The sequence below is a fragment of the Octodon degus genome, unplaced genomic scaffold, assembly GCF_000260255.1.
Source record: "Octodon degus isolate 3935 unplaced genomic scaffold, OctDeg1.0 scaffold00018, whole genome shotgun sequence".
In the NCBI taxonomy this organism is placed as follows: domain Eukaryota; kingdom Metazoa; phylum Chordata; class Mammalia; order Rodentia; family Octodontidae; genus Octodon; species Octodon degus.
Window position 1 is genome coordinate 17093137 of NW_004524594.1, and position 22023 is coordinate 17115159.

The following is a 22023-nucleotide window of genomic DNA, read 5'->3' on the forward strand; positions in this document are numbered from 1 at the left end:
AGGATAGTTGAACTGGGGGCTGTTATAGCATAGCTTTTATTTCAAATGGTGGGTTCTTAGAGCTTTCTCAATTATCTTTAAAAATAATTTTTAATACTGTATTTTAAAGAAAAGGTATATACCACTACCAAGACAAGTGTATTCTAGAAATGCAAGGCTACATTTTTGACATTGGTAAATCAAATACAATGACACTCTGGGTACTGAATGGTTCCAAGCTTAAAGTTCCTATTACTTACACAGTGAAATTCAACAAGAATCTGCTTGACGTTTGTAACTTTGCTCGGTAGTCAAACCAAAAACCGAACTTGGAAAAAGTGTCAGGGCATTTAAACATCCGTCATTGTGATTTTTATTTTGGCATTTTATTTATGTAGAATATCATAACCATGATATTCCAAAGGTTAGATACCAGCGGTGATGCTAAGAGAAAAACTGTGAGAACCACAATTAGAATTAAAGAAAGAAGGCCTGCCAAATAGCTCAGTGGATTAAAGCACCTGCTTAGGCAGACACAGCGGCAGGAGTTTGATTCCCGGAATGCCATGCTGGCCGGGCCCCCCAGGTACGCTGACACTGTGATTGAGACTGGGCGTGGTGGCGCACGCCTGTAATCCCAGCACATGGGAGGCTGAAAACAGGCAGATCACTATGAGTCCGATCTATGTAATGAGACACTATAGTAGACCCTGTACTAAAATACCAAAAAAAAAAAAGAAATCATTGTGAAATTTGTTAAAGTCCTGGAAAAAATAATTTATAAATGTAGTGTGGGGGACTCAGCACTCAGTTATTGGTTTTCTGTTATTTCTTATGGGAAAGATATGTTCAGTTCTTGAACTTTTCAGCATTCAAACAAATTTGAAATGAAGTGAGTTTGAAAACCGAGGTATTACTGTAATGTGGTCTTCCAGGGAGCTTCATTTTTTTTTTTTTAATTTACTTTTTTTTTACTTGATGGAAAAAAGTAAAGCAATATTTCATACCAAAGTAATAGAATAACAGTAGTACATGAAGTATTTTTTTAATTACTTTTTGAGATAGCATCTCACTGTGCAGTTCATGCTGGCCTTGTGCTCACTTTTGTAGCTCCCAGGCTGGTCTCAAATTCACTGCGATCCTCCTGTCTCAATCTCCCGAGTGCTGGGATTGCAGGCATGTGCCACCACGCCCAGTTCTAGGCCAGGGTGGAATGGAGGGCCAGAGATCAAACTAGGGTCCCTGTGCTTGCCCAGTAAGTGCTTAGGCCTCTGAGCTATCTCCCCAGCTTTGTTATCTTTAAAGTAGTTACTCAGAATACAACATGGGGCATACGTAATTCTCTGACTAACATTAGCATAAGCCTTTCTTTTCAATGAATTATGAGAAGCTATTAGTCTATATGTCTTGTATTTTTTTCCTTTTTCATTCCTTCCTTTTGCCTTTTCTCCTTTCCCCATTCCAGTTCCTTTTTCCTTTTTTTTTTTTTTTTTTTTTTGGCGGAACCAGGGATTGAACTCAGATCCTTGCATTTGCCAGTCAAGCGCTTATCCTATTGAGCCATCTCCCCGGCCCCTCCTTTTTCCTTTTGAACAATTTCTTCCCATTTCACAGTGTCTATAAGGGCTTCCAAAAAACTAACCCTGAGAGCTAACATCATACTTACTAGTGAGAAAGCCTGTCCCGGAACAGGGAGAAGATGAGAAGTTTTGACTCTTACCACTCCTATTCAATGGTGTACTGAATGCTAAAGCCAGTACAATAGAGAAGAGAAAAAAAAAATGAGGCATACACATTTGAAAGGAAGACATAAAACTGACAGCTGACACAATTTCCTGTACAGAAAAATCCCAAGAAATTGACAGCAAAAAATTTACTGGACTTAGGAGTTCACAAAGGTCACAGAACCTTAGATCAATGTGCAAAAGCTCACATGCTTTTCTGTCTGTTCACAATGAATATGTGAAAGTCAAAATGAGAAACACAATGCCATTGATAATTAATCCAGGGAAACTACAATGCCCAAACTTAAATTTAACAAAATATACAGCACTATATGTTGGAAAGTATATGTTCATGAAAGAAGTCAAAGGAAATCTAAATGGAGACCTACTATGGTCATGGTTTGAAAGGATCAAGGTAGTAAAAATTTCATTTCTTCTAGAAGCCTCTATAAATAAATTCATCACAAAATCCCAACAAGGATTTTTATAGGTATGGAAAAACATATTCTGAAATGTATATGAAAAGGCCCAAGCTCTAGAATAACAAACAATTTTGAAAAGAAAAAATTAAGTAGCAGACGTTACCACTTTTATGGCCTAATAGGTAGTAAGAAGTCAACATATTGGTATTGGTGGAAGGCTAGACACACGGGTCAGTGGAAGAAAACAGAGAGTCTAGAAACAGATGCAGACAAATAGGTCTGAGTGACAAAGATGAAAAAACAACCTGAGGGCCAGTGAGATAGCTCAGTGGACTAAGTGCCTGCTTTGGCAAGTGTGTGGACCAGGGTTCTATCCCCAGTCCCGAATGCGGTGCCCGCCCCGCCCCTGGGGCATGGTGAGCTGGCAACCAAGTCTGGGCGTGGTGGCGCACGCCCATAATCCCAGCTCTGGGGAAGCTGAAAATAGAAGGATCACTTGGAGTCTGAGCTGCGTTGAGACCCTGCACTAAATACATAAAATGAAAAAAAAAAAAAAATCGGTGGAGGAAAGTTACTTTTTTTTTTTTTAACCTTTTAGTTACTTATTTATTTGGTACAAGGTCTTGAATGTAGCTCAGACTCAGTGATCCTCCTGTCTCAGCCTTTCCAGCACTAGGATTACAGGTGTAAGCGACCACACCTGGTTTTGGTTTTACTCCCAGGGATTAAACCCAGGGACGATGCCCCTTGCACTTGCCAGGCAGGCCCTTAGACTACAGAGCTATCTCCCTGGCCCTGAGGCAAGTTACTTTTTTCATACATGGAGCTGCAGCATTTGGACTTCCACTGGCTGAAAATAAATAAAAAGGACTTTAACCTGAGTTGTGCAACCTACATAAAATTATTTCAGGCTAAATCTTGGACTCACACGTGAAGCTGGAAACTCTGAAAGCTTTAGAAAAATGTATAGGAGAAAATGCTCAGCAAATTGGGCAAACAGTTCTTTTGCTTGATGCCAAAGTACAATCCATTAAGGGAAAACTGCTCCAGTGAACCTCATTAAAATTCAGAACTTTTGTTCTCTAAAAGACCCTATGCCAAAGGAGAAAATGCAAGCTATGGACAGGAAGCACAGCTGTGAAAGCCTCTTCAACAACAAGCTGGCATCTAGAACATAAAGAACCCTCCAAAAACAACAGCAAAAAAAAATCAGTCCACCTGGAAAAGAGGCAAGAGACACAAAGAGACATTTCACCAAAGATCTGTAGGTAGCAAACAAGCACACTGAAAGATGTGCTGCCTCATTAGCTATGAGGCGAATGCAAATTAGAAACACTCAGTGAGATACCAGCACATACTTATCAGAATGGCTAAAATAAAAAAATACAGATAGCACCAAATATTGACAAGGGTTAAGAGAGGGCCGCCTCTGTGGACAGGGTGCGAAGAAAGGCTTTCCTATTGTTTAACTCAGTGGCGGGGCAGGGTGCATCTACTTTTCCCAGAGAGTGAGTTCCTAGGAAGGATTGAGGGCTGGGGGGTACTCTTGGTAGCACTCATGGTGCTGTGCACACTGAATGTGACAGAAGGCCCCTCATGGGGCCCAACATCCCCACTCTGGCTCAGCGCCTCTGAGTCTTCTGGTTTTGAACTTGACCACCCAGAAACAAAGTCCTTCATGGGTTCACCTCCAAGACTCTTTGGCCCAGTCTGTGGGCCTGGCAACCCTTGACCTATACATAGGGGATGAACAGAGCGACAAGAAGCAGCTATCCTAATGGGTAATTGAGGCAGTAAGGTACAGAATCAACCAGAGGATGGATGACTGAGCAAGTGAATTAATGAATGAGTGAATGGTGATCAGTGAGTGTACAAATGAGGAGCACGTGAGCAATTCCCAATGGGCCTATTCCCAATGGACGATGCCCCCCACCTGGCCTGCCCTAGGATGGTGTGGCTGCTCCCCCTCTGGGACATCTGTCTTCCTTCCCATGGGGCTCTCTTCCTGTCTCTGTTTCCACCTCCGGCTGAGCAGGGTGGAAATAATGTCCTCCTTCGACCTATAGATGCTAAAACCACAGGGCCAGAGAGCGGCCCTCACAGGCAGATGTGCCCATCCCACAGAGCCCAGTAAACCAAGGCATATGCCCTATCCCTGCCCCACAACAACCTGTTCCTAAACAGGGTGGTATTGTTGGAGAGATAAACATGTAAAACAATGGAACGGGGCTCTTTGAAGGAAGGACACTTGGCCATATGCCCAGGCCAAACACTACATGGAAAGAAAAGATAATTCCCAAGAAAGATGCAAGGACTCCCTTCCCTCTGATATCATGGAGTTGGTCATGTCTAGCATGGAGGCCAGATAGCCAGAGCTATCCTCAGAGTAGTGGTCAGCCCACACTGTCATCTGAACAGAGCTAGAACAAGGACCTCCAAGCCATCCCTTTGTCTGGGACTGATGGCTAAAAAGGCCACAATTTTGTTCTGGGCAGTTGACTAGATGGGAGGCATGTTGGACCTTTGCAGCCCTGAGTGTTCTCACTGGGCTGCATCCAGGCTCTGGTGGTCATAGCTTTGGACCCTCTAGACCTGAGCCCAGCTTGTAGAGGCTCTTCACAGTGTGGGACCTGTGGAGCCCTACTCTGGCCTTCCAGCAGGCCATTGGGGGTCATGAAGAAAGGGATTGGAGTGACATGCCCTCTGTAGGTCAGGTTTGAGATGGAAGAGAGTCCTGAGGCCAAGAAGGGACATTGAGGCTTCCAGTTTTCAAAGGTTTTTCTGTGATAGTTTCTGCTTTTTGCTTTGTGTTAAAGAAATCTTAGCCTTGCCCAGGATAATGAACCTATTTTCCTGTTGTCTTCCACGGGCTCGATGGTCACCATGGTCCAATTTAGGTCCTAATTTGAATTTACTTTGTGACTGGTATGTCACAGAGATTATGTTTCCTGTTTTTCCCTACTGTGGTCCCAATTGTTCCTGTACATTTATGGGGAACATTCTTCTCTGTTCGCACGGAATCGGAGCCAGGGTTATCAACTGAGTGGCCACATGTGTTTTGTGCTTCTGAATGTCCTACTCCATCCACTGCCCATGTTCTCTGTCCATCTGTCAGTACCACTTTCTCTGAACAGTGCAGTTTTATGGGGCCTTTTTGGAGGGCAGGGGTGATGCTGGGGATCGTGCCCAGGGACTCATACATGTCGGCCTTTCAGCTGTTTCACTAAGCCACAACCCAGGTGGCTACAACAATTCCTGAATTCTGATTGTGTAAGTCTTCCAGTTTTAATATTGCTCTTCAAAATCATTGCAGCTATTGGCCCTTTGCATGTCCATAAATATTTTAGGATTGGCTGGTCAAGTTCCAAAACAAAAAATAATAAAAATATTCTGACATAAGCTGGAATCATATGTAATCCATAATTCACTTTGAGGAAAGTCACCTTATTAATAGTGAGTCTTCTTGTATACAAGTGTGTTACTATATATTCTTCCATGAATTTAGGGTATCTTAAATTTCTCTCTCTTTAGTGTTTTTCTATATAGAAATCTTACTCATATTTATTTATTTGGTATCTTTACAGAAAGGTCTACAGGGTGTTCAGGGTCTCACTACTAGATTGGACTTATAGTGATCCGCCTGTTTACAGCCTCCCAAGAGCTGGGATTACAGGTGCACACCACCACACCCAGTCTCTATTGCTATCTCAGTGCACCCCTGGGATGGGGCTGGCATGGCAGGCCTGGGGATTGAACCCCCAGCCCCTGCACCTGCTTGCAGGCACTTTAATCTGCCAGGCTATTTGGCCAGCCCTCTCATATTTAAATAGATTTATCCTTAGGTACTTTGGGGGTTGTGATGTTATTAAATTGCTATCTTTTTAGTTCATGTTCTAATTATTAGTAGATAGAAATATAATTGATTGTTATATACCATCTGTAAATCTGGTGCTCTTGCTAAATTCATTCATTCATTCCAATAATTTATCTGAAGATATGTATGAATGTTATACATGATATGATTATATTCTGTGCAAATAATGACAGATTTTCCCTTATCCAATCACTATATTTTTAATCTATTTTCTTCTTAAAATTATTTTTAAAAATCTTATTTATTTGTTTGGTACAGGGTCTCACTATAGCTTGGACTCATAGTGATCCTCCTGTCTCACCTCCCCAGCACTGGGATTACAGGTGTGCACTACCACGCCCAGTTCTGGGCCAGCAAGGTGTGCGGTACTGGGGATCAAGCCTAGTTTCCTTGTGCTTGCCAGGCAGGCATTTAGACCACCGAGCTATCTACTTTTTCTTGACTTAACACATGGACTGGGACTTTCTAGACAGTGTTAAGTAGAAATGATTGATGAGATGATTATGTTGATTGGCTTCCAAGTGTTAAACCAGTAGGCACACAAGATCGTATCTTTCCTGGAACCAATGAATACAATTGGCTTGTTTGTTAATAATATCTGCATCTATGTTTATAGAAAAAAATGACCTTGGTTTTTCTGTCTTAAAATATCCTCATCAGGGGTTGGGGAGATAGCTCGGCTGTCTGAATGCCTGCCTGGTGAGTGCAAGGACTTGGGTTCGATCCCCAGTACTACATGCTGTGCCAGCCACAGAAACTGGGCATGGTGGTGCACGCCTATAATCCCAGCGCTGAAGATGCTGAGACAGGACAATCACTATGCGTCTGAGCTGTGTGGTGAGATCCTGTACCACATAAATAAATAAACTTAAAAAATTTTTTACATATCCTTATCAGACTTTGGTATCAAGAATATACTATCTCATAGCAATCCTCTAAGAAGACTTATATAAAGTTAATATTTTTTCCTTAGATGTTTGGAAAAACTTACTGGTGAAGTCATCTAGACTTTGAATTCTCTTTATGGGATGATTGTTAAAATTCCAAGTTTAATTTAATGACTATTAGAAAATTAGTCTTTTTATTTCTTCTGTTTTCTTTTTTGTATTGTGGTTTGTTTGTTTGTTTTGCAGAACCAGGGATTGAACTCAGGCCCTTGCACTTTGTATTGTGGTTTTTGATGACTTATCTATGCTAGCAAATTGTTTTGTTTTTATTGTCTGTTGAATAGATTATTTAAATATATCTAGGTTCATAGTGCTACTCAATTTGTAACTCCTGACATGTGGTTTGTGACTCCCTCCATCTCTCAAGCTTGCTAAAAGTTTTTTAATTTTATTTGTCTCTTTGGAAAATCAGAGGTTGGCATTATTGATTTCTTTAATGTACTGTTAGTTTTAAATTGTCATCTGCTTATACGTTTCTTACCTTTTTCCTTCTACTCTTTTTTTTTTTTTTGTGGCCTACTTCGCCTGCCCTGTGGGTGGGGCTGGTGCGGCATGTGGTGCTGGGGATTGAACTGTGTTTGCCTAAGCAGGCGCTTTAGACCACTGAGTTATTTCACCCCTTCTACTCTATTTGGATTTACATTTGATATCCTTTTTTGATTTTTTTTTTTTTAAATTTTAGGGAAGGGTCTATAGAGTGTTCAGGGACTCACTACTAGATCGGATTCATAGTGATCCACCTGTAAACATCCTCCCAAGAGCTGGGATTACAGTCACGCACCACCACGCCTAATCTCAGTCCCAGCATGCCCCAGGGGTGGGGCTGAAACAGCAGGCCCGGATCTGCTGAGCTATCTGACTAGCCCTTTTTACTGACTTCTTGAGATGAATTTCACTCAGCCTCTCCTGTTTTCTAGTAAATGCATTTAAGAGTATAATTTTTCCTCCATGCACATATTTCATGATATCTCGAATTCTTATTTAGTTATACTTTTTGATATGTTATATTTTCATTATTCAAGTAAAGTTATTTTCTGATATATATGACTTTTTTCTTTGACTCAGGTTATCTGGATGGTTTACTTTCTAAGATATTTGTGGATTTCATAAGTATCTACAAGTATATGCATGTGTATGTGTGTTCATATGCGTCTATATGTGTGCATATATGCATGCATGTATATGTCATGTGTACAAAATTTATTTCTAGTGTAATTTCACTATGGCCACAAAATATATGAACATTGATTTAATGTATGAGATCTGTTGGAGCCTGCTTTTCAGGCCTTGCATTTGTCCTCCTGTTAAGTGCTCTGTGCATACCTGGAGTGCTAACTTGATCTTCTGTGTGGGAGGTGCTCTTCTTTTTTGTTTTTTTGGTGGAACCAGGAATTGAACTCAGGCCCTTGCGCTTGCCAGGGAAGTGCTTGTTCCACTGAGCCATCTCCCCGGCCCTGGGGTGCTCTTCTCTACCTGTCTAGTCCGGTTGCTACCCACGTTGGTCTCTGACTGCTTCTCTGTTGGATGAGGTATTCTATTCCACTCTGGTCCTATATGTTCCCTTTTACCAGTTTGCTTTCTATTTGCTTTCTATTTCAAATTATACATGTAGGTGCACAAAGATTTAGAATTGACTTTTTGCTGAATTGGCACTTTCTAGTTAGAAAGCAGTCTTTATTGCCAGTAGTACTTAAAATCTATTTTGTCTGGGGCCAGGGAGATGGCTCAGTGGAATAAGCGCTTCCCTGGCAAGCGCAAGGACCTGAGTTCAATCCCCGGTTCCGCAAAAAAGAAGAAAAAAAAAATCAATCTATTTTGTCTGATATTGGTTTATCTATACTTTTTTGGGGGGAGGGGTGCTGGGGCTCAAACTCAGGACCTTGTGTTTGCCAGGCAGGCACCTAGACTACTGAGCTAGCTCACGGGCCCCATCTATACCCATTTTCATTTGGTTAGACCATGTTATATATTTTTGTGTCTTTTTACCATCTAACTTTCTATATTTTTATATATTAAGATGGATTTATATAGTAATCACTAATCCTATCTAGCAGCATTTATCTTTTAATTGGACTATTGATCCATTTGTAATACATGTAATCTATCATCTTGTGTTTCTTTTTTTATTTGTTTTATCTTTTCCTATAGTGCTGTTTTCTTTCCATGCTCCAGGCTGGCTATTTTCTCCAAGGTTTTCTTTCCTAGTCTGTTGTTTCCTCTTGCAAATTGACCTGTTGCCTTATTAATCTCCATTATTATCCTTTCTGTTCTGGCTGTTCCATTTTACTCTTCGTTCATAGCTTTATTTCTCTGGAGAAACTTCCCATCGTTGATCTATCTTCTTGAACCTGTTTATCATGGTCATTTTAAAGTTCTTATATAAAATACTGATGCAAACCACAAGCCATTGGTTTGTTCCTGTGTCCATGGGTCGGTAAGACGGGTGCTGCGCCGGGTGGGCCCACCTGGGCTGCCCCATGCAGCAGTGCTCATATGATGGCCTGGTGGTGGCTGGGTCGTCTCAGCCTCATGTGTCTGGAGCTTCGGGCTAACAGCCAGGGCACCTCAGCCTGCCTTCACCTGGCATTTCCAGCAGGCTAGCTCGGCCATGTTCCATGAGACAGCAGCATTCTAAGACGATGAAAGTGAAACTCAGAAGATTTCCAGGATCAGAACACACAATCCGGCTGGGCCCAGGAGATGGCTCAGTAGAATAAGCACTTGCCTGGCAAGCTCAAGGGCCTGAGTTCAACCCCCGGTTCTGCAAAAAAAAAAAAAAAATCATTTATCATATATACACTGCCCCCATGTATTTGCCAGGTAGATGGCTCAGTGGAATAAATGCTTCCCTGGCAAATGCAAGGGCCCGAGTTCAATCCCCGGTTCCACAAAAGAGAGAGAGAGAGAGAGAGAGAGAGAACGAACACACACGATCCACTTCTACCATGGTGGAAATGATTCAAGAGCTCAACAGGAGGAGCTGCAAAGGATTTGCGCGTCCTTTAACTCACTCTCCTATGCCCTCTGCCATAATCTTTTACATCACCCAACCCCCAATCAAAGTGCACTCACCCCCACAAGACAACAAAAAGTCACTTAGCTATGGACAGTCCAACCTCTTGTGATTTGTGTTCTCACATGATGCCTGGTTCCAAATCAGAGCCATGTGTTTTAGGAGACTGATGTCACATTGCCCCACCTTTGATGCTTAATTTTTTTATCAGTTACCTATTGCTGCATAGAAAACCACAGCTAAATTTAGTGGCTTAACACATTGTCTTTGCTTACAATGCTGTGGTCAGGAATTTGGCCTTGATCCAGCTGGAAAGTAGATCTGCCAGCTTGACTTGTAGTGGCTCAGACAGCTCACTCAGGGGCAGGGTCCTAGGAGGGCCATACTCATGTCTGTGGTTGGTGCTCCATACTGGCTGAGGTGCCTCAGTTCCCCTCCATGTGGTCCCTCCACCTCATGGGCTCAAGTTTGTTCATGTGGTCACACTCCATGAGCACATGGGTTACACTAGTGTCCATCCCCTACTATTATAAGTCAATCACCTTAGATCATAAGATCAGGCCAACTTTGAAGAGGCCCCATCTCTTGATTGGAAGTGTGACAGGCACTTAAGACACTGAATGTGCCACATCTTTTGCTCTGTTTCTAGGGTCTGTCTTTTCCCTTCTATTTTCATTATTCTGAGTATCAAAAAAATATAGAGGATCAATTCTATTATGTTTCTATTGCACATTGGTTTTTTCCTCCAGTGGGCAAAAAAATCATGGGCAGAAGATCTCACTAAACTCATGGCTGGAGTCTACAAGAGTCAGAGCCCAAAACTTGGGATGTTTCTGGGCCCCCCTCCTATCAAATCCCCAAGGCTGCTCTCATTAGGGGCATGAGCTGGCTGACGCCTTCCATCACTGTTTTCACCACGGATGTGGAGCATTGTTGTCTTGGGAATCTCCAGTGGGTGATGGGTGTATATGAGTTTCATAAACAGAACAACACTCCCACAGTTTCCTCATGGTCATGTTTGCTTCAGGTCCCCTTTGCTGTGCATATAGGTACCAAATCTTATGTTTCTTTGTCAGTGATATTTCTTTTCTTTTTTTTTTTTTTTAAAAAGACACATTTATTCAGCGTCATGATCAGACTATTACATTTAGCAATCAACAGCATGGGTGCAAAAAAAGGTCTACATTAAAACCCTTCGTTGGAATGCTTTACACTTTCCACAGAACAGAAACTAAAATAACCTGTTATACAATTAGTCACAAATACAGTCCTCGAGTTTTTTGCCCATACGCATGAGTATTGTCTAAAACATGTCTTCTTTGTAGCAGCTAGGCCCTGCCACCACTGTGCTTGGCTGAGTTCACAAATCTGTTGTAACCTGTAGCTTCCCTGTCACTTCTCTGGCTCTCCTCTCCTGCTAAGCTTTGTTTCCTGGAAGTGTTTAAAACCTTCTGCCACTGCCATAGCTACTGCTGCTGCTGGAGCCACCATAGCCACCTTGATTTCGTGGTTTGGTAAAATATTGGCCTCCACCTCCATAGGGCCCAGAGCTTCTGCCTCCAAAGTTTCCTCCCTTCATGGGTCCAAAATTTGAAGACTGACTGTTGTAATTGCCAAATTCATTATAGCTTCCACCACCTCCATAATTGCTTCCATCATTACCAAATCCATTGTAGCCATCTCCACTGCCACCATAACCACCCCCACCATGGCTGCCACCAAAGCCACCTCGACCACTGAAGTTTCCTCCGCGACCGAAACTGTCATTGCCACCAAAACCTCCTCCACGACCACCACCAAAGTTTCCAGAACCACTTCGACCTCTTTGGCTAGATGAAGCACTAGCCATCTCCTGCTTGGACAGGGCTTTCCTCACTTCACAGTTGTGGCCGTTCACAGTGTGGTATTTTTGAATGACAATCTTATCCACAGAGTCATGGTCATCAAAAGTTACAAAAGCAAAGCCCCTCTTTTTTCCACTGCCTCGATCAGTCATAATTTCAATCACTTCGATTTTTCCATATTGTTCAAAATAATCTCGTAGATGATGTTCTTCAGTATCTTCTTTAATGCCACCAACAAAGATCTTCTTCACCGTTAAGTGGGCACCTGGTCTTTGAGAATCTTCTCTTGAGACAGCTCTCTTTGGTTCCACAACTCTTCCATCCACTTTGTGTGGCCTTGCATTCATGGCTGCATCCACCTCCTCCACAGTGGCATAAGTGACAAACCCAAAACCCCTGGAACGCTTGGTGTTCGGGTCTCTCATTACCACGCAGTCTGTGAGTGTTCCCCATTGCTCAAAATGGCTCCTCAGACTCTCATCAGTTGTTTCAAAGCTCAGCCCTCCGATGAAGAGCTTCCGTAGTTGTTCGGGCTCCTTGGGAGACTCTGACTTAGACATGACGGCAGTCGGAAGAGAGCCTGATGATGCTTCCTCCGCGGTGTCCACCAGCAGAAAGGCTGTCAGTGATATTTCTCAAAGGACTTTTGTTCCTAGAAGGCACTTTAGAGACAAACCCATGCAATCCTTGGAGCAGAACTCAGATTCCCTTGCTATCTTGTCCCACACCCCAGCCTTCACATGCTTATACCCCACACACTGCATTGACCCAGGAGAACCTGAAGTAAGGAAGCTTCCCCTGTAAAGGAGCTTCCCCCTGACTACCATGAGTTAGAGGTGCAGCCCTTGTAGACCAAAGACCTAGACCCTCTTTTCCCATTATAAAATAACAAAGATAAGGAGGGATCTCTTTGACCATCCATGGGTAAAGCAAACCTTTCACTGGCAAAGGCCCATTATCTCCACCTTCCCTGGATCCCCACCAGGACAGGGTCTTACAGACCTCCACCCCATTCTTATTCACAAAGGATTTTATCCACCTTCAGCAAGGTACTCGAACCTCTGACAGTGTCACAGGGATGGCAGTCACATGTCATCACTCACACATTCCTCTCCATCTCCACTTGCAGGCTGAGAGAGCACCACCGGGCTACCATCAAGGTCATCCGGCGCATGCAGTACTTTGTGGCCAAGAAGAAATTCCAGGTGAGTCCTGGCAGAATCCATCCATACTCCCACACCCCATTGCAACTCCTGTGGCACCACTACCCAGGAGGGAGGCTACTCAGGAAGACCTGTTCAGGACCAGCCCCTCACCTTCAGACATCCCGTGAAGACAATGCTATTCCTGGGAAGCCTCCTCTCCTCAAGAGAGTAGGACCCTCGGAGCATCTTTTCTTGAAGCCCAACTTAAGCATCTTTCTTCCTCACTACTCAAGAGACAGCAGTCTCAGGGGATCACTGTCACTGTCATACAAACTTGCATCAGTGACAGAAGGGCAGATGTCATCAGAGTGAGCAGAAAGGGCCCTAGAAGTCCTTGGCTAGTGCAGTGCTCTTGCCTTCTGTTCCCCTACCCACAGCCCATGTCGTCAGGAGAGGATAAGGTTTCCTGGCTGGGCAGGGCTGCAGCTCTGGGCTTCCAGTGGCCACCAACAGCTCCTCCAGGATGGGTCTCCTGAGCCCGCAATGTCCAAGGCCTATAAAGGATGGCCTTGGTGGCAGGCAGGCTTCCTTCTCTCCTGCAGGGACAGCCCTGTGATAGAGGCCATGGGGAGGGTGAGGCTTCATCTTCACCTTGAGAACAGTATATAGCTATGCGAAACAGGTACCCATGGTGGTGGGGGGGTCCATTCTCTTTCTAGAAGACCCTCATCACCAATGCAGGGGATGATCCAACTAAGCTCCTCAACAGTTTCATGGTAGCTCTGAACCCAGCTCCAGCCATGCCTTCTGTACCTGGTTGAAACAGACTGAGTGATGGTTCCCTCAGTACAGTCCCACCCTGGGCCCTGGGCCAGTCACCCAAAGCCTCTAGATTCCATAAGCATTTTGGACGCAGAACTCCCCTGCATGAGTTTATTCCCATCTGTACTGACAGCAGGAGCCCAAGGCGTTGGTATTACTGTGTGCACCCGGGTCTCATCCACCCTGGCTCATGACAGTCCCCTGCAGCAGCACCTGCTACCACTGTCACCATCCTGAGCCCTGAGAACAGACCCAAGTGGGCCTAGTGCTTGCCCTCTGCTGAGCTCCTCCCACTAGCAGGAGCAGCATGTGGCCCCTCCCTGGTCGCCAACCACCTCAGAGGTCAGCTAACACATAGCAGTACTGTAGTGGCTATTAGGACTCAGCTGGGCTGCACTGCCCACACTCCCACCAGCCCTGGGGCTGCTCTTTGTGGAAACAAATAAAAGCTCCTCTCAGCCGGCACCAGGAAGTCTACCCAGTGACGTCCTGGGGACATCTGGTAACCCCATGGATGGGGCATCTGGACGCTGTGCCCCCACCCCACCCCCAGCCCTTGTAGAGGCTCTACCTGTCACTGTGGCTACTGGGGTGGGAGTTGCTGCAGAGCATGGGGGTGGCCTGCTAGCTTATCAGCTTCTCCCAAGTTGGGAAGAAGCTACAGGGACCCTTCAGGGGTAAAGCATGGCAGGACTGTCCCCAAGGGGAAAGGACCAGTGTGTCTTCCTTGCTGGGGAACAGCTTGGCAGTGACAACTGAAACCACCACTGATGTTACTGTAATGAATCAGAGTGTCAAAAGGGTGCTCTAGGGTCACAACTATTCCCAGCCCAAGACAGTGACTCCCTGTAGGCACAGAGTAGCACCCCTGACATAGAACAACTTGGAACTTGTTCACACTTGTTAGGACTGTGCTGGAGTGGACACTGGTCTCCCTGGGAGTCACTTCTAGGAGCCGTGGACATCTAACCAAGGATAGAGACCCTCATGTTTCCTAATTCAAGCTAGTAGATCAACCACAGTGACCCACATAGACCTGTCACTGTGACCCAGACGAGAAAACTGCTTGCTAGCCTGGGTGTCAGTTCTGGAGGAACAGACTCCCAGGCTGTGGTCTCTGCTTCTACAGCAGTTCTGACAGTGACCCAGGAAGTTTCCAGACTATGCCAGGAACTTTCACCTCCCCACCCTGCATCTCCCCTGCATCCCAGGCCCTTGGGAATCTTGAATAAACTAGGCAGTAGATGACCTTTTGGGGACAGGATTCTGAGCAAGGACAAGCTAGGGTGCCCTCAAAGAGCTGACCGTTATGGAATATGCAGGGGTGTGAAGTAGGAGACCTCCAGAGAGAAGGAATGAGTCAGGTGATGGGGGAGCTTTTAGTGGGGCGGGGTGGGGGTAGGGAGGTGAGGCCCCAGATCTTGGGCATCCTCACTTTCTGGCTTACTTCCAGCCTGACATCAGCTTCCAGCCTGCCTATACCCCATCTACTCCAGCTAGCCTTGGGCTGCCAGCCTGGTGAGTGGCCCCCTGGCCTGCACCCCAAAAAGCCAGAGCCTCTTAGGCCTTTAAGTTTATATTGAATATCTCCATCCACTCTTTATCAGACTGGACAGGCCAGTTCATCTCTCAGTCCCACTGAAACAGGGACATTAGCAGAGGAGAAAAGCCTTCACAAACCCTAAGCAGACCCAGGCAGGAGGCAGGGTAAATCCAAAATAATCTCAGTAGCCCGGATGTTATAGCAAGTTAGTGGGGAACCTCTGTCCTTCCCGGCTCCCAGGCTTTAGGGGACCAACAGAAGCATCTGTCCAGCCCAGGCCATGGCTGTACCACCTTGAGCCCTGGCCCAGCTTGTTCCCCTGCCTCTCTCCCTCCCTCTCTCACCTACCCCATGCCTCACTTTGAACTCCCCCACAGAAGGCAGTGACCCCAGCTTGTCACTGTTGAGCTCTCAGAGTGCTGAAGAAAGCACCTGGGCACAACCTGCCCTTCTGTGGGCCCTTGGAATTATAGCACCCTGTTCTTATGGCTCCCAGACCATCGGATGCTGCTCGGCCTGGCTGCTGCTCCCTGGGGAGACCCTTACTCAAGGCCCCTGACAGCAAGGTCTTATGAGAGCCAGGCCAATTCTTAGAGGTTTAATCTTCTTTATTGTGGTCTTTGCTGATGTCACCACCTGGACCTGGGCTCCATTAGTGGGGTCAGGGCTGGCACAAGGCTAGGAAACCCTGTGGTCACCTGCCATGCCTCATATAACCTCAGGCTTGCTGTGGGAGCCCAAGCAGGTGTCTGCCACCTCCCTCCTCTGCAAACACAAGGGCTGCTGCCCAGAAGCAGGTTTGGGATCAGCCTAGGATACAGGGCTGTGGAGAGCTGTGCCTCCCTCTCATGGGTCAGCTCTTCCTGAGGCTGGCAGGAGAACAGCAGGTGCTGCCAGTGTGAGGCATGGCAACTACCAGGGCTCAGAGGACAGGCTGACACTTTACAGACCCCAGAGACTGAGCCAGTGGCCAGGGACCTGCAGAGGGTGAACTGATAGCTCAGGGGCCAAGAGCCAAGCTGATGGCCTAGGAGACCCCTAACAGGCTGAGCTCATAGCCCAAGGCCTCTAAGAGGCTCAGCTGATGGTCAGGGATTCCCCAGGCAATAGTAGCCAAACCATGAGGACAAGTTCTGCTATGCATGTCCTCTGGGCCAGGCCTGTCCTATTACTGTCCACATCACTACCTGCATTTAGAGCTGAGCCTGCAGGATGCAGGGGAGTGACATATGTCTTTCTGGCCTGCAGCAAGCACGGAAGCCCTATGACGTGCGGGATGTCATCGAGCAATACTCTCAGGGCCACCTCAACCTCATGGTGCGAATCAAAGAGCTACAGCGAAGGTGGGCACAAGTAGGGTGTGGGACATGGGCACTTGGGGCCACCATGGTGTATTCACACCAGGTATCCCTGCTTTATCCTCATAATATGTGTTGTCTGCTCCACTGGGCTGAGAGAGAAAGCACCTTGAGTTGTCCCCAAGACCTACCCCCAGCCACCACGTCCAGGGGTCTGACCCCTTATAGCTCTGCCCACTGCTGGGTCTGTAGCTGGGGACTCCAACCATCAAGAAGCAGCATGTTCTAGAATTCTGGTTTGGATCCTTGTCCCCTTGGAAATGTCATAGTCTTTGGCATCCATCACAGGCTTATCCCAGCTGTACTTCCATGGTGGGCTAGCCTGGGAACTTAGCTCCATGTGTTATAGGGCACCCAGCCCTAGCCACAGTGGAGCCAGGCCTTTAAGGCCTTCTCCAATGGCTGACTCCACTTGCCTGACCTGAGAAGGGGTCTAAGAGATGACACAGCTGCTACCACTGATCCCTGAGCTTCCTGCTGGTCCTTTTAGGAATATGGGCTCCTGTGGCCCAGGAGCCGCCTAAGGGCAGTGCTGGGTGGTCCCCAAGTGAGTAGGCACATCAGCCTGTCCAGTGGTACCTGGGGAGGGGTGTGAGCTGCTCTCCATCTCCTTCCCTTTCAGGTTGGACCAGTCCATCGGGAAGCCCTCCCTGTTCATCCCCATCTCAGGTGGGTTCTTCCCCAGGGCTGGATATGGCAGTCCACACTGGCCTCTCTCACCTCTTTCCTCTTAGCACCATGAGAGAGGGCATTAGGGCCTCCACAGTGTATGACATAAAGCAAAAGTCAGGCAGATGCCACCTGAGGAAGACAGCCAGGGACACACTTTACCAAGGAATTTGCAGGTTATGTAAAGATTCACTTTGGTCTCTGAATGACAGTTTCTGAACATCAGGGGTATGCCCTGGGTGTGAAAGTGTGATCTGAAGACTGCTTTTTAGGAGGGGTCCTAGGGGTGCAGGGCCCTGGGCTGGGGGCTAGGTGGAGCGAGCAGACACCCAGGACTTGGGCTATTGGCATGGACTCTGGTTTGGAGCAGGCAGCTCTGTGCATGCCAGTTCTCTGGCTTGGCCCAGCTCCTCGGGTCCTCTGGGCAGAGTCTGAGTCATGCCAGGGAAGGATGGGGGAGGTTCGTTCTTTGTAGGACCCTGGCCAAGGTTCTAACAGAACCTCACAGCACAGGCTGGTGTGGCAGGGCTGCTGGCCAGCAGGATTCCCTGGCCTGGCGCAGGGCCCAGTGTCATGAGTCTGCACAGCAGGCAGCTCTGCGCCAGGTGCGTCCCACCCCACCTGACATCCCCCAGAGCCACCAGAGGTCTCAAAGCTGGGGCACAGGGACAGAGCCCAGGTCCACACTGCCCCTCCCAACAGACTAACTCCTAATGCTCCACCCAGCGAAGCACTTTAAAAGACAGCCTTATTGAGCATGGTGGCACACACCTGTAATTCCTGCCTTCTGGGTCTCAAGATTTAAGAAGTTCAAAAATGGCCTGGCATGTAGCTCCATAGGAAGGACCTGGATTAAATCCCCAGTGTCACACACACACACACACACACACACACACACACACACACATCCCCCAAGCAAAAACAACTGGCCCCATAGGTTCGGCTTGTTGACCCTTAGCTCCCTCTGCTTGGCCTTTCTGCTCCCTAAGTCAGTCAGGGATCACCTCCCCTCCCAGCGTACATCCCTGATATTAGTGCTTTACCCCCATAGAAAAGAGCAAGGACCGCGGCAGCAACACGATCGGTGCCCGCCTGAACCGGGTAGAAGACAAGGTAGGCTCGAGCATCTGACCCAGTGGGCCAGCGTGGTCAGCTCCTCAGCACCAGCTCAGTGCCCCAAAGGCAGCTTCTCATCCCCCTATTCTGTCTTGAGCGTGCATTGGGGACTTGGATAGGAGCTTGGAATATGCGGTGCCCTCCCCCATCCATATTCACTGTGGCTCACACATCCCTCCCCTAACAGGGGCTTAGCCACCTGGCTGGGTATCGATCCCCATGGGAAGGGCCTGGACGGGATGATTTCTAGTCCTCTGGTAAGTGGTGCCTGCACTGGTGCTGCCAGTCTCTCCCCGGAGTTCTTGAGATCCTACCACTAAGGCTACTAGGTGTCTTTCTGCTGGCTACCTTCACCTGGCTAACCCAGGCCCATGCTTCTGCCTCTGTCCTGAGTGGAGGGCCTGAGACTTTGAGGCTGGGCACATCGGGCCTTCAACTGGACCCACTCTTTCCTGACACCTCATGTGCATGCTTTATGTTCCAAGAGCCTTCTGGCTGTACCCTGAGGGAGTGGTGGCAGTAGCAGCCTGGTATGTGGCTTCCTGTGGACTCAGCTGTCTGAAGCCTTTACTTCGGGCAGGCCAGGGCTCAGACAACAGCTTGGCTGGGACTGGTTCATGGGAAGGGGCATCTTCTGCTTATCTTGGATCTGACTGTATTGTGGAGGGGTCAGCTCAGGTTGGGCTGATGGGTTTTCCTAGCCCCACCCTGTCAGGCCACAATCAGCCTTCACAGGAGGGTCTTAATTAGGGCCACAGGTGTCCAGGTGGGGTACAGCATCTCCGCTAGCCTCCTCTGTGGCCTGGTTGGCCTCTACTCCCAAATGCCAGGGCCTGAATGAACTGGGCCACAGGGATGCCCCACTGCCTGCCAAGCTTGCTGGCTGTCATCAGCCACTCAGCCCAGAACCTCTGCACAGGGTAGCCCAGGAGCCACAGGAGTTTCTGGACCAAGTGGAGCCCTTTTTCAGGCTGGGCCCCACCTACTGCTGCCCTTTGAAGTCTGTGGTTTGAGGCGGGCTTTTATCTTGCTGGGCAGCTCGTCTGTCTACATGGATTTTATCTGAAGTTACTGAGTGGCTAAAAATAGAGGAATTTCAGTTGGGCAGGGAGTGCTGCCTGCCTTGCTGGGTTGCCCAGCAACACCCAGCTCTGGCTCACTTCCAGTCGCTGCAGTGGGGCAGGTGGGCCTGGCTGGGCCCATGCAGGAGTGGCTCTATTCCTGCCCTGCCCAACCTGGCCCCAGATGAAGCCCCCTGTCCCCACCTATACAAGCTGCTCCTAGCCTATGATGGCTGTAGTTCCTTAGAGCAGTAAATGGAATCAAGCAGAGAGCAGGCAGCCCGGGCTCCAGGTGACTGGGACCCTGACTTTGGACCTTGCCTCCAGGCAGTAGGCTGCCACACCTGGACCTAACTGGAGGACCTGAACAGGCCTGAGCAGGGTGGCACCATGGCCTTTGCCAGGCAGGTAGCACAGTATGAGTTGGTACCCACCTGTCAAGATGAGACCAGAGGCCCAGGAGATGTCAGTTCATAAGAGCAGGTCCAGCCGCTCACGAGCCTGGTCTCTGCCCTCTGAGAGCAAGGACAGATGGCCATGGCTTTCCCTCTCTGCACATGGACCCAGTGGCTCGAGGCTGATGCCCCAGATTAGCAGGGCCCCTCCCTGTGCTGAGCCCAGGCCGGGCATGTCTAGACAGCAAAGGAAGTTGTGAAAGAGCCTCAGCGTAATCCCAGCTCCCAGCCGGACCTCCTCACTCAGCCCATGTGCATTCCCGATCAAGGCAGCTGTGCTGTCTCCCACCACTGGCCTATATCATGGTAGACTCTTCCTGACAACGTGTGCTGAGCTGTGTGAACCTGCCTGACCCCAGGAGCTCTGTGAGCACCACCCGCAGCCATTCCTTAGTATCCTGCCAAGTCTAGTTCTAATCCCCTCCCTGACTTCCCAGGCCTTTCTTATGGCTCTGCCCACCGCCCCATGGATCACTGACCCCTCCCCTTAAGCCACGACCAGGAGCCTGGTGTCCTCTGAGAGATGACGGTGGTGGCAGAGAGTATCTCCTGAAAAGCCCCTTCCCTCTTCTCAGGCTTTAGTCATGGCCATCTGTAGCCTACTTGTGTCTGAGCCCAAAGTCATTGTGGTGGGCAAAGACGGGTTAGTGCTGGCTCTGAGTGACAAAATGGCATCTCTGTGTTTCATCAGCTCTGACACAGAGACCCACGTTTTCAAGAGTGCTTGATTCTTGCAGCCAAGGCACAGGGACAAAACTGGGATCAAATGACAAAGCCCCCAGTCTCAGCACTCCCAGGCTCTAGGCCAGGGTTGCCAGGATGCTGGGAGATTCTGCAGCAGGGGGCTTCACGGGCTCTGCTTTTCTGCCTCCCACCCTGTCAGATTTGGACCCAAGCTGTTCGTCAAGGGGCCAAAGGAGATGCGCTGACCAGAGTGGCAGCAGTTCCTGGCAGCATTGCCTCCACCCATGGCAGTCTGCCCAGCCCCTCTTCTGCCAATGACTGCTTCCCCCGTAGGGACAGACCCTGGGAAAGGGCTTCTCTGGGCCCAAAGGACACAGTGGCGTGGCCTGGGCCTCACATTATCGCAGTTATCAATGTAGCCATCGGGACCATAAACAACCCAAGTGCAATCCTGCTGACCTCAGGAAGTAGGGGACAGGAAATCCCTCAGAGACTGGCGGGCCCACAGCAGAGCCAGTGCCTGCCTGGTCGGCCAGCTCCAGCCAGAGTCCCTGGGCTTTCCCCACCCAACCCTCCCCTCACTTCCCATCCTCCAGGCTGGCCGTGGGGCCGAGGCAGTCAAGGCTGCAGCCCTCAGATTCTCACTCCCGAAATGAATCCTGTCCCAGGCTGGATCATCCAGGTGCTGGACCAGGACCCAAGGGGAACAGAGAAGGGGCCTTTGACACTCACAGCCAGCTACCCCCCACTTTCAGGAGGGGCTCATTCTGAGGTGCAGGGGAGCCTCAAACATCCACGTGCAAGGAGTTACCTGAAGAAGCCCACAGAGTGTATTCAGGAGTGCCTCACTTTCCTTGATTGGGGGCCCCCCTTCCACCCTCGTGTCTGGGCCAGGTACCCACCTTAGAGAGGACTCCATGGACTCCCTTGCAAAGTCTCCAGGGTTTTGTGTAACTTTTGCTCAGCTGCGGGCTATTTCTACTCCCATTCAGAGCCCTGCATTTTTCCTGTAGGATACCCCATCCCGGAGCCACTGACCACGTCTGCGCCTGGCCTGGCCACAGGCTAAGCCTTATGTTCCTACCCACAACCCTGGACTCAAGAACCTCCTCAAATCTCAGCCCTGCTCTCCACTGCCCTTCCTCCATTATCAAATGAGAGGCTTGAACAGTTGGTGTGCTCATGTTTAAAACTCCACAAGCCGCTTCATGCTTATTCAGCTTTCAACTTACATTGTTATCTTCTTTATTCTGAAAAGGGCTCTCACTTGCCCAAATGAATTCCCTCTCACAGGTGGGTTAACTAAAGCCAGAGAAGTTTCTTGGTCACCTGAGTGTACACAGCTAGTGAGGCAAACAGCTGGACTC

At 48.1% G+C, this 22023-nt stretch overlaps 1 protein-coding gene across 3 annotated transcripts in view; it reads left to right on the plus strand.

Moving 5' to 3' along the window:
* The window catches only part of Kcnq1 (potassium voltage-gated channel subfamily Q member 1), a 339994-nt gene that overhangs the window by 251039 nt on the left and 66932 nt on the right, over positions 1–22023 (plus strand). For all 3 annotated transcript variants that reach the window (XM_004627089.2, XM_023710529.1, XM_023710528.1), the window contains exons 12-15: positions 12933–13008; positions 16562–16656; positions 17294–17340; positions 18392–18453. In XM_004627089.2, the coding sequence (XP_004627146.1) occupies positions 12933–13008; positions 16562–16656; positions 17294–17340; positions 18392–18453 (280 nt within the window). The remainder of the gene's footprint in view (positions 1–12932; positions 13009–16561; positions 16657–17293; positions 17341–18391; positions 18454–22023) is intronic.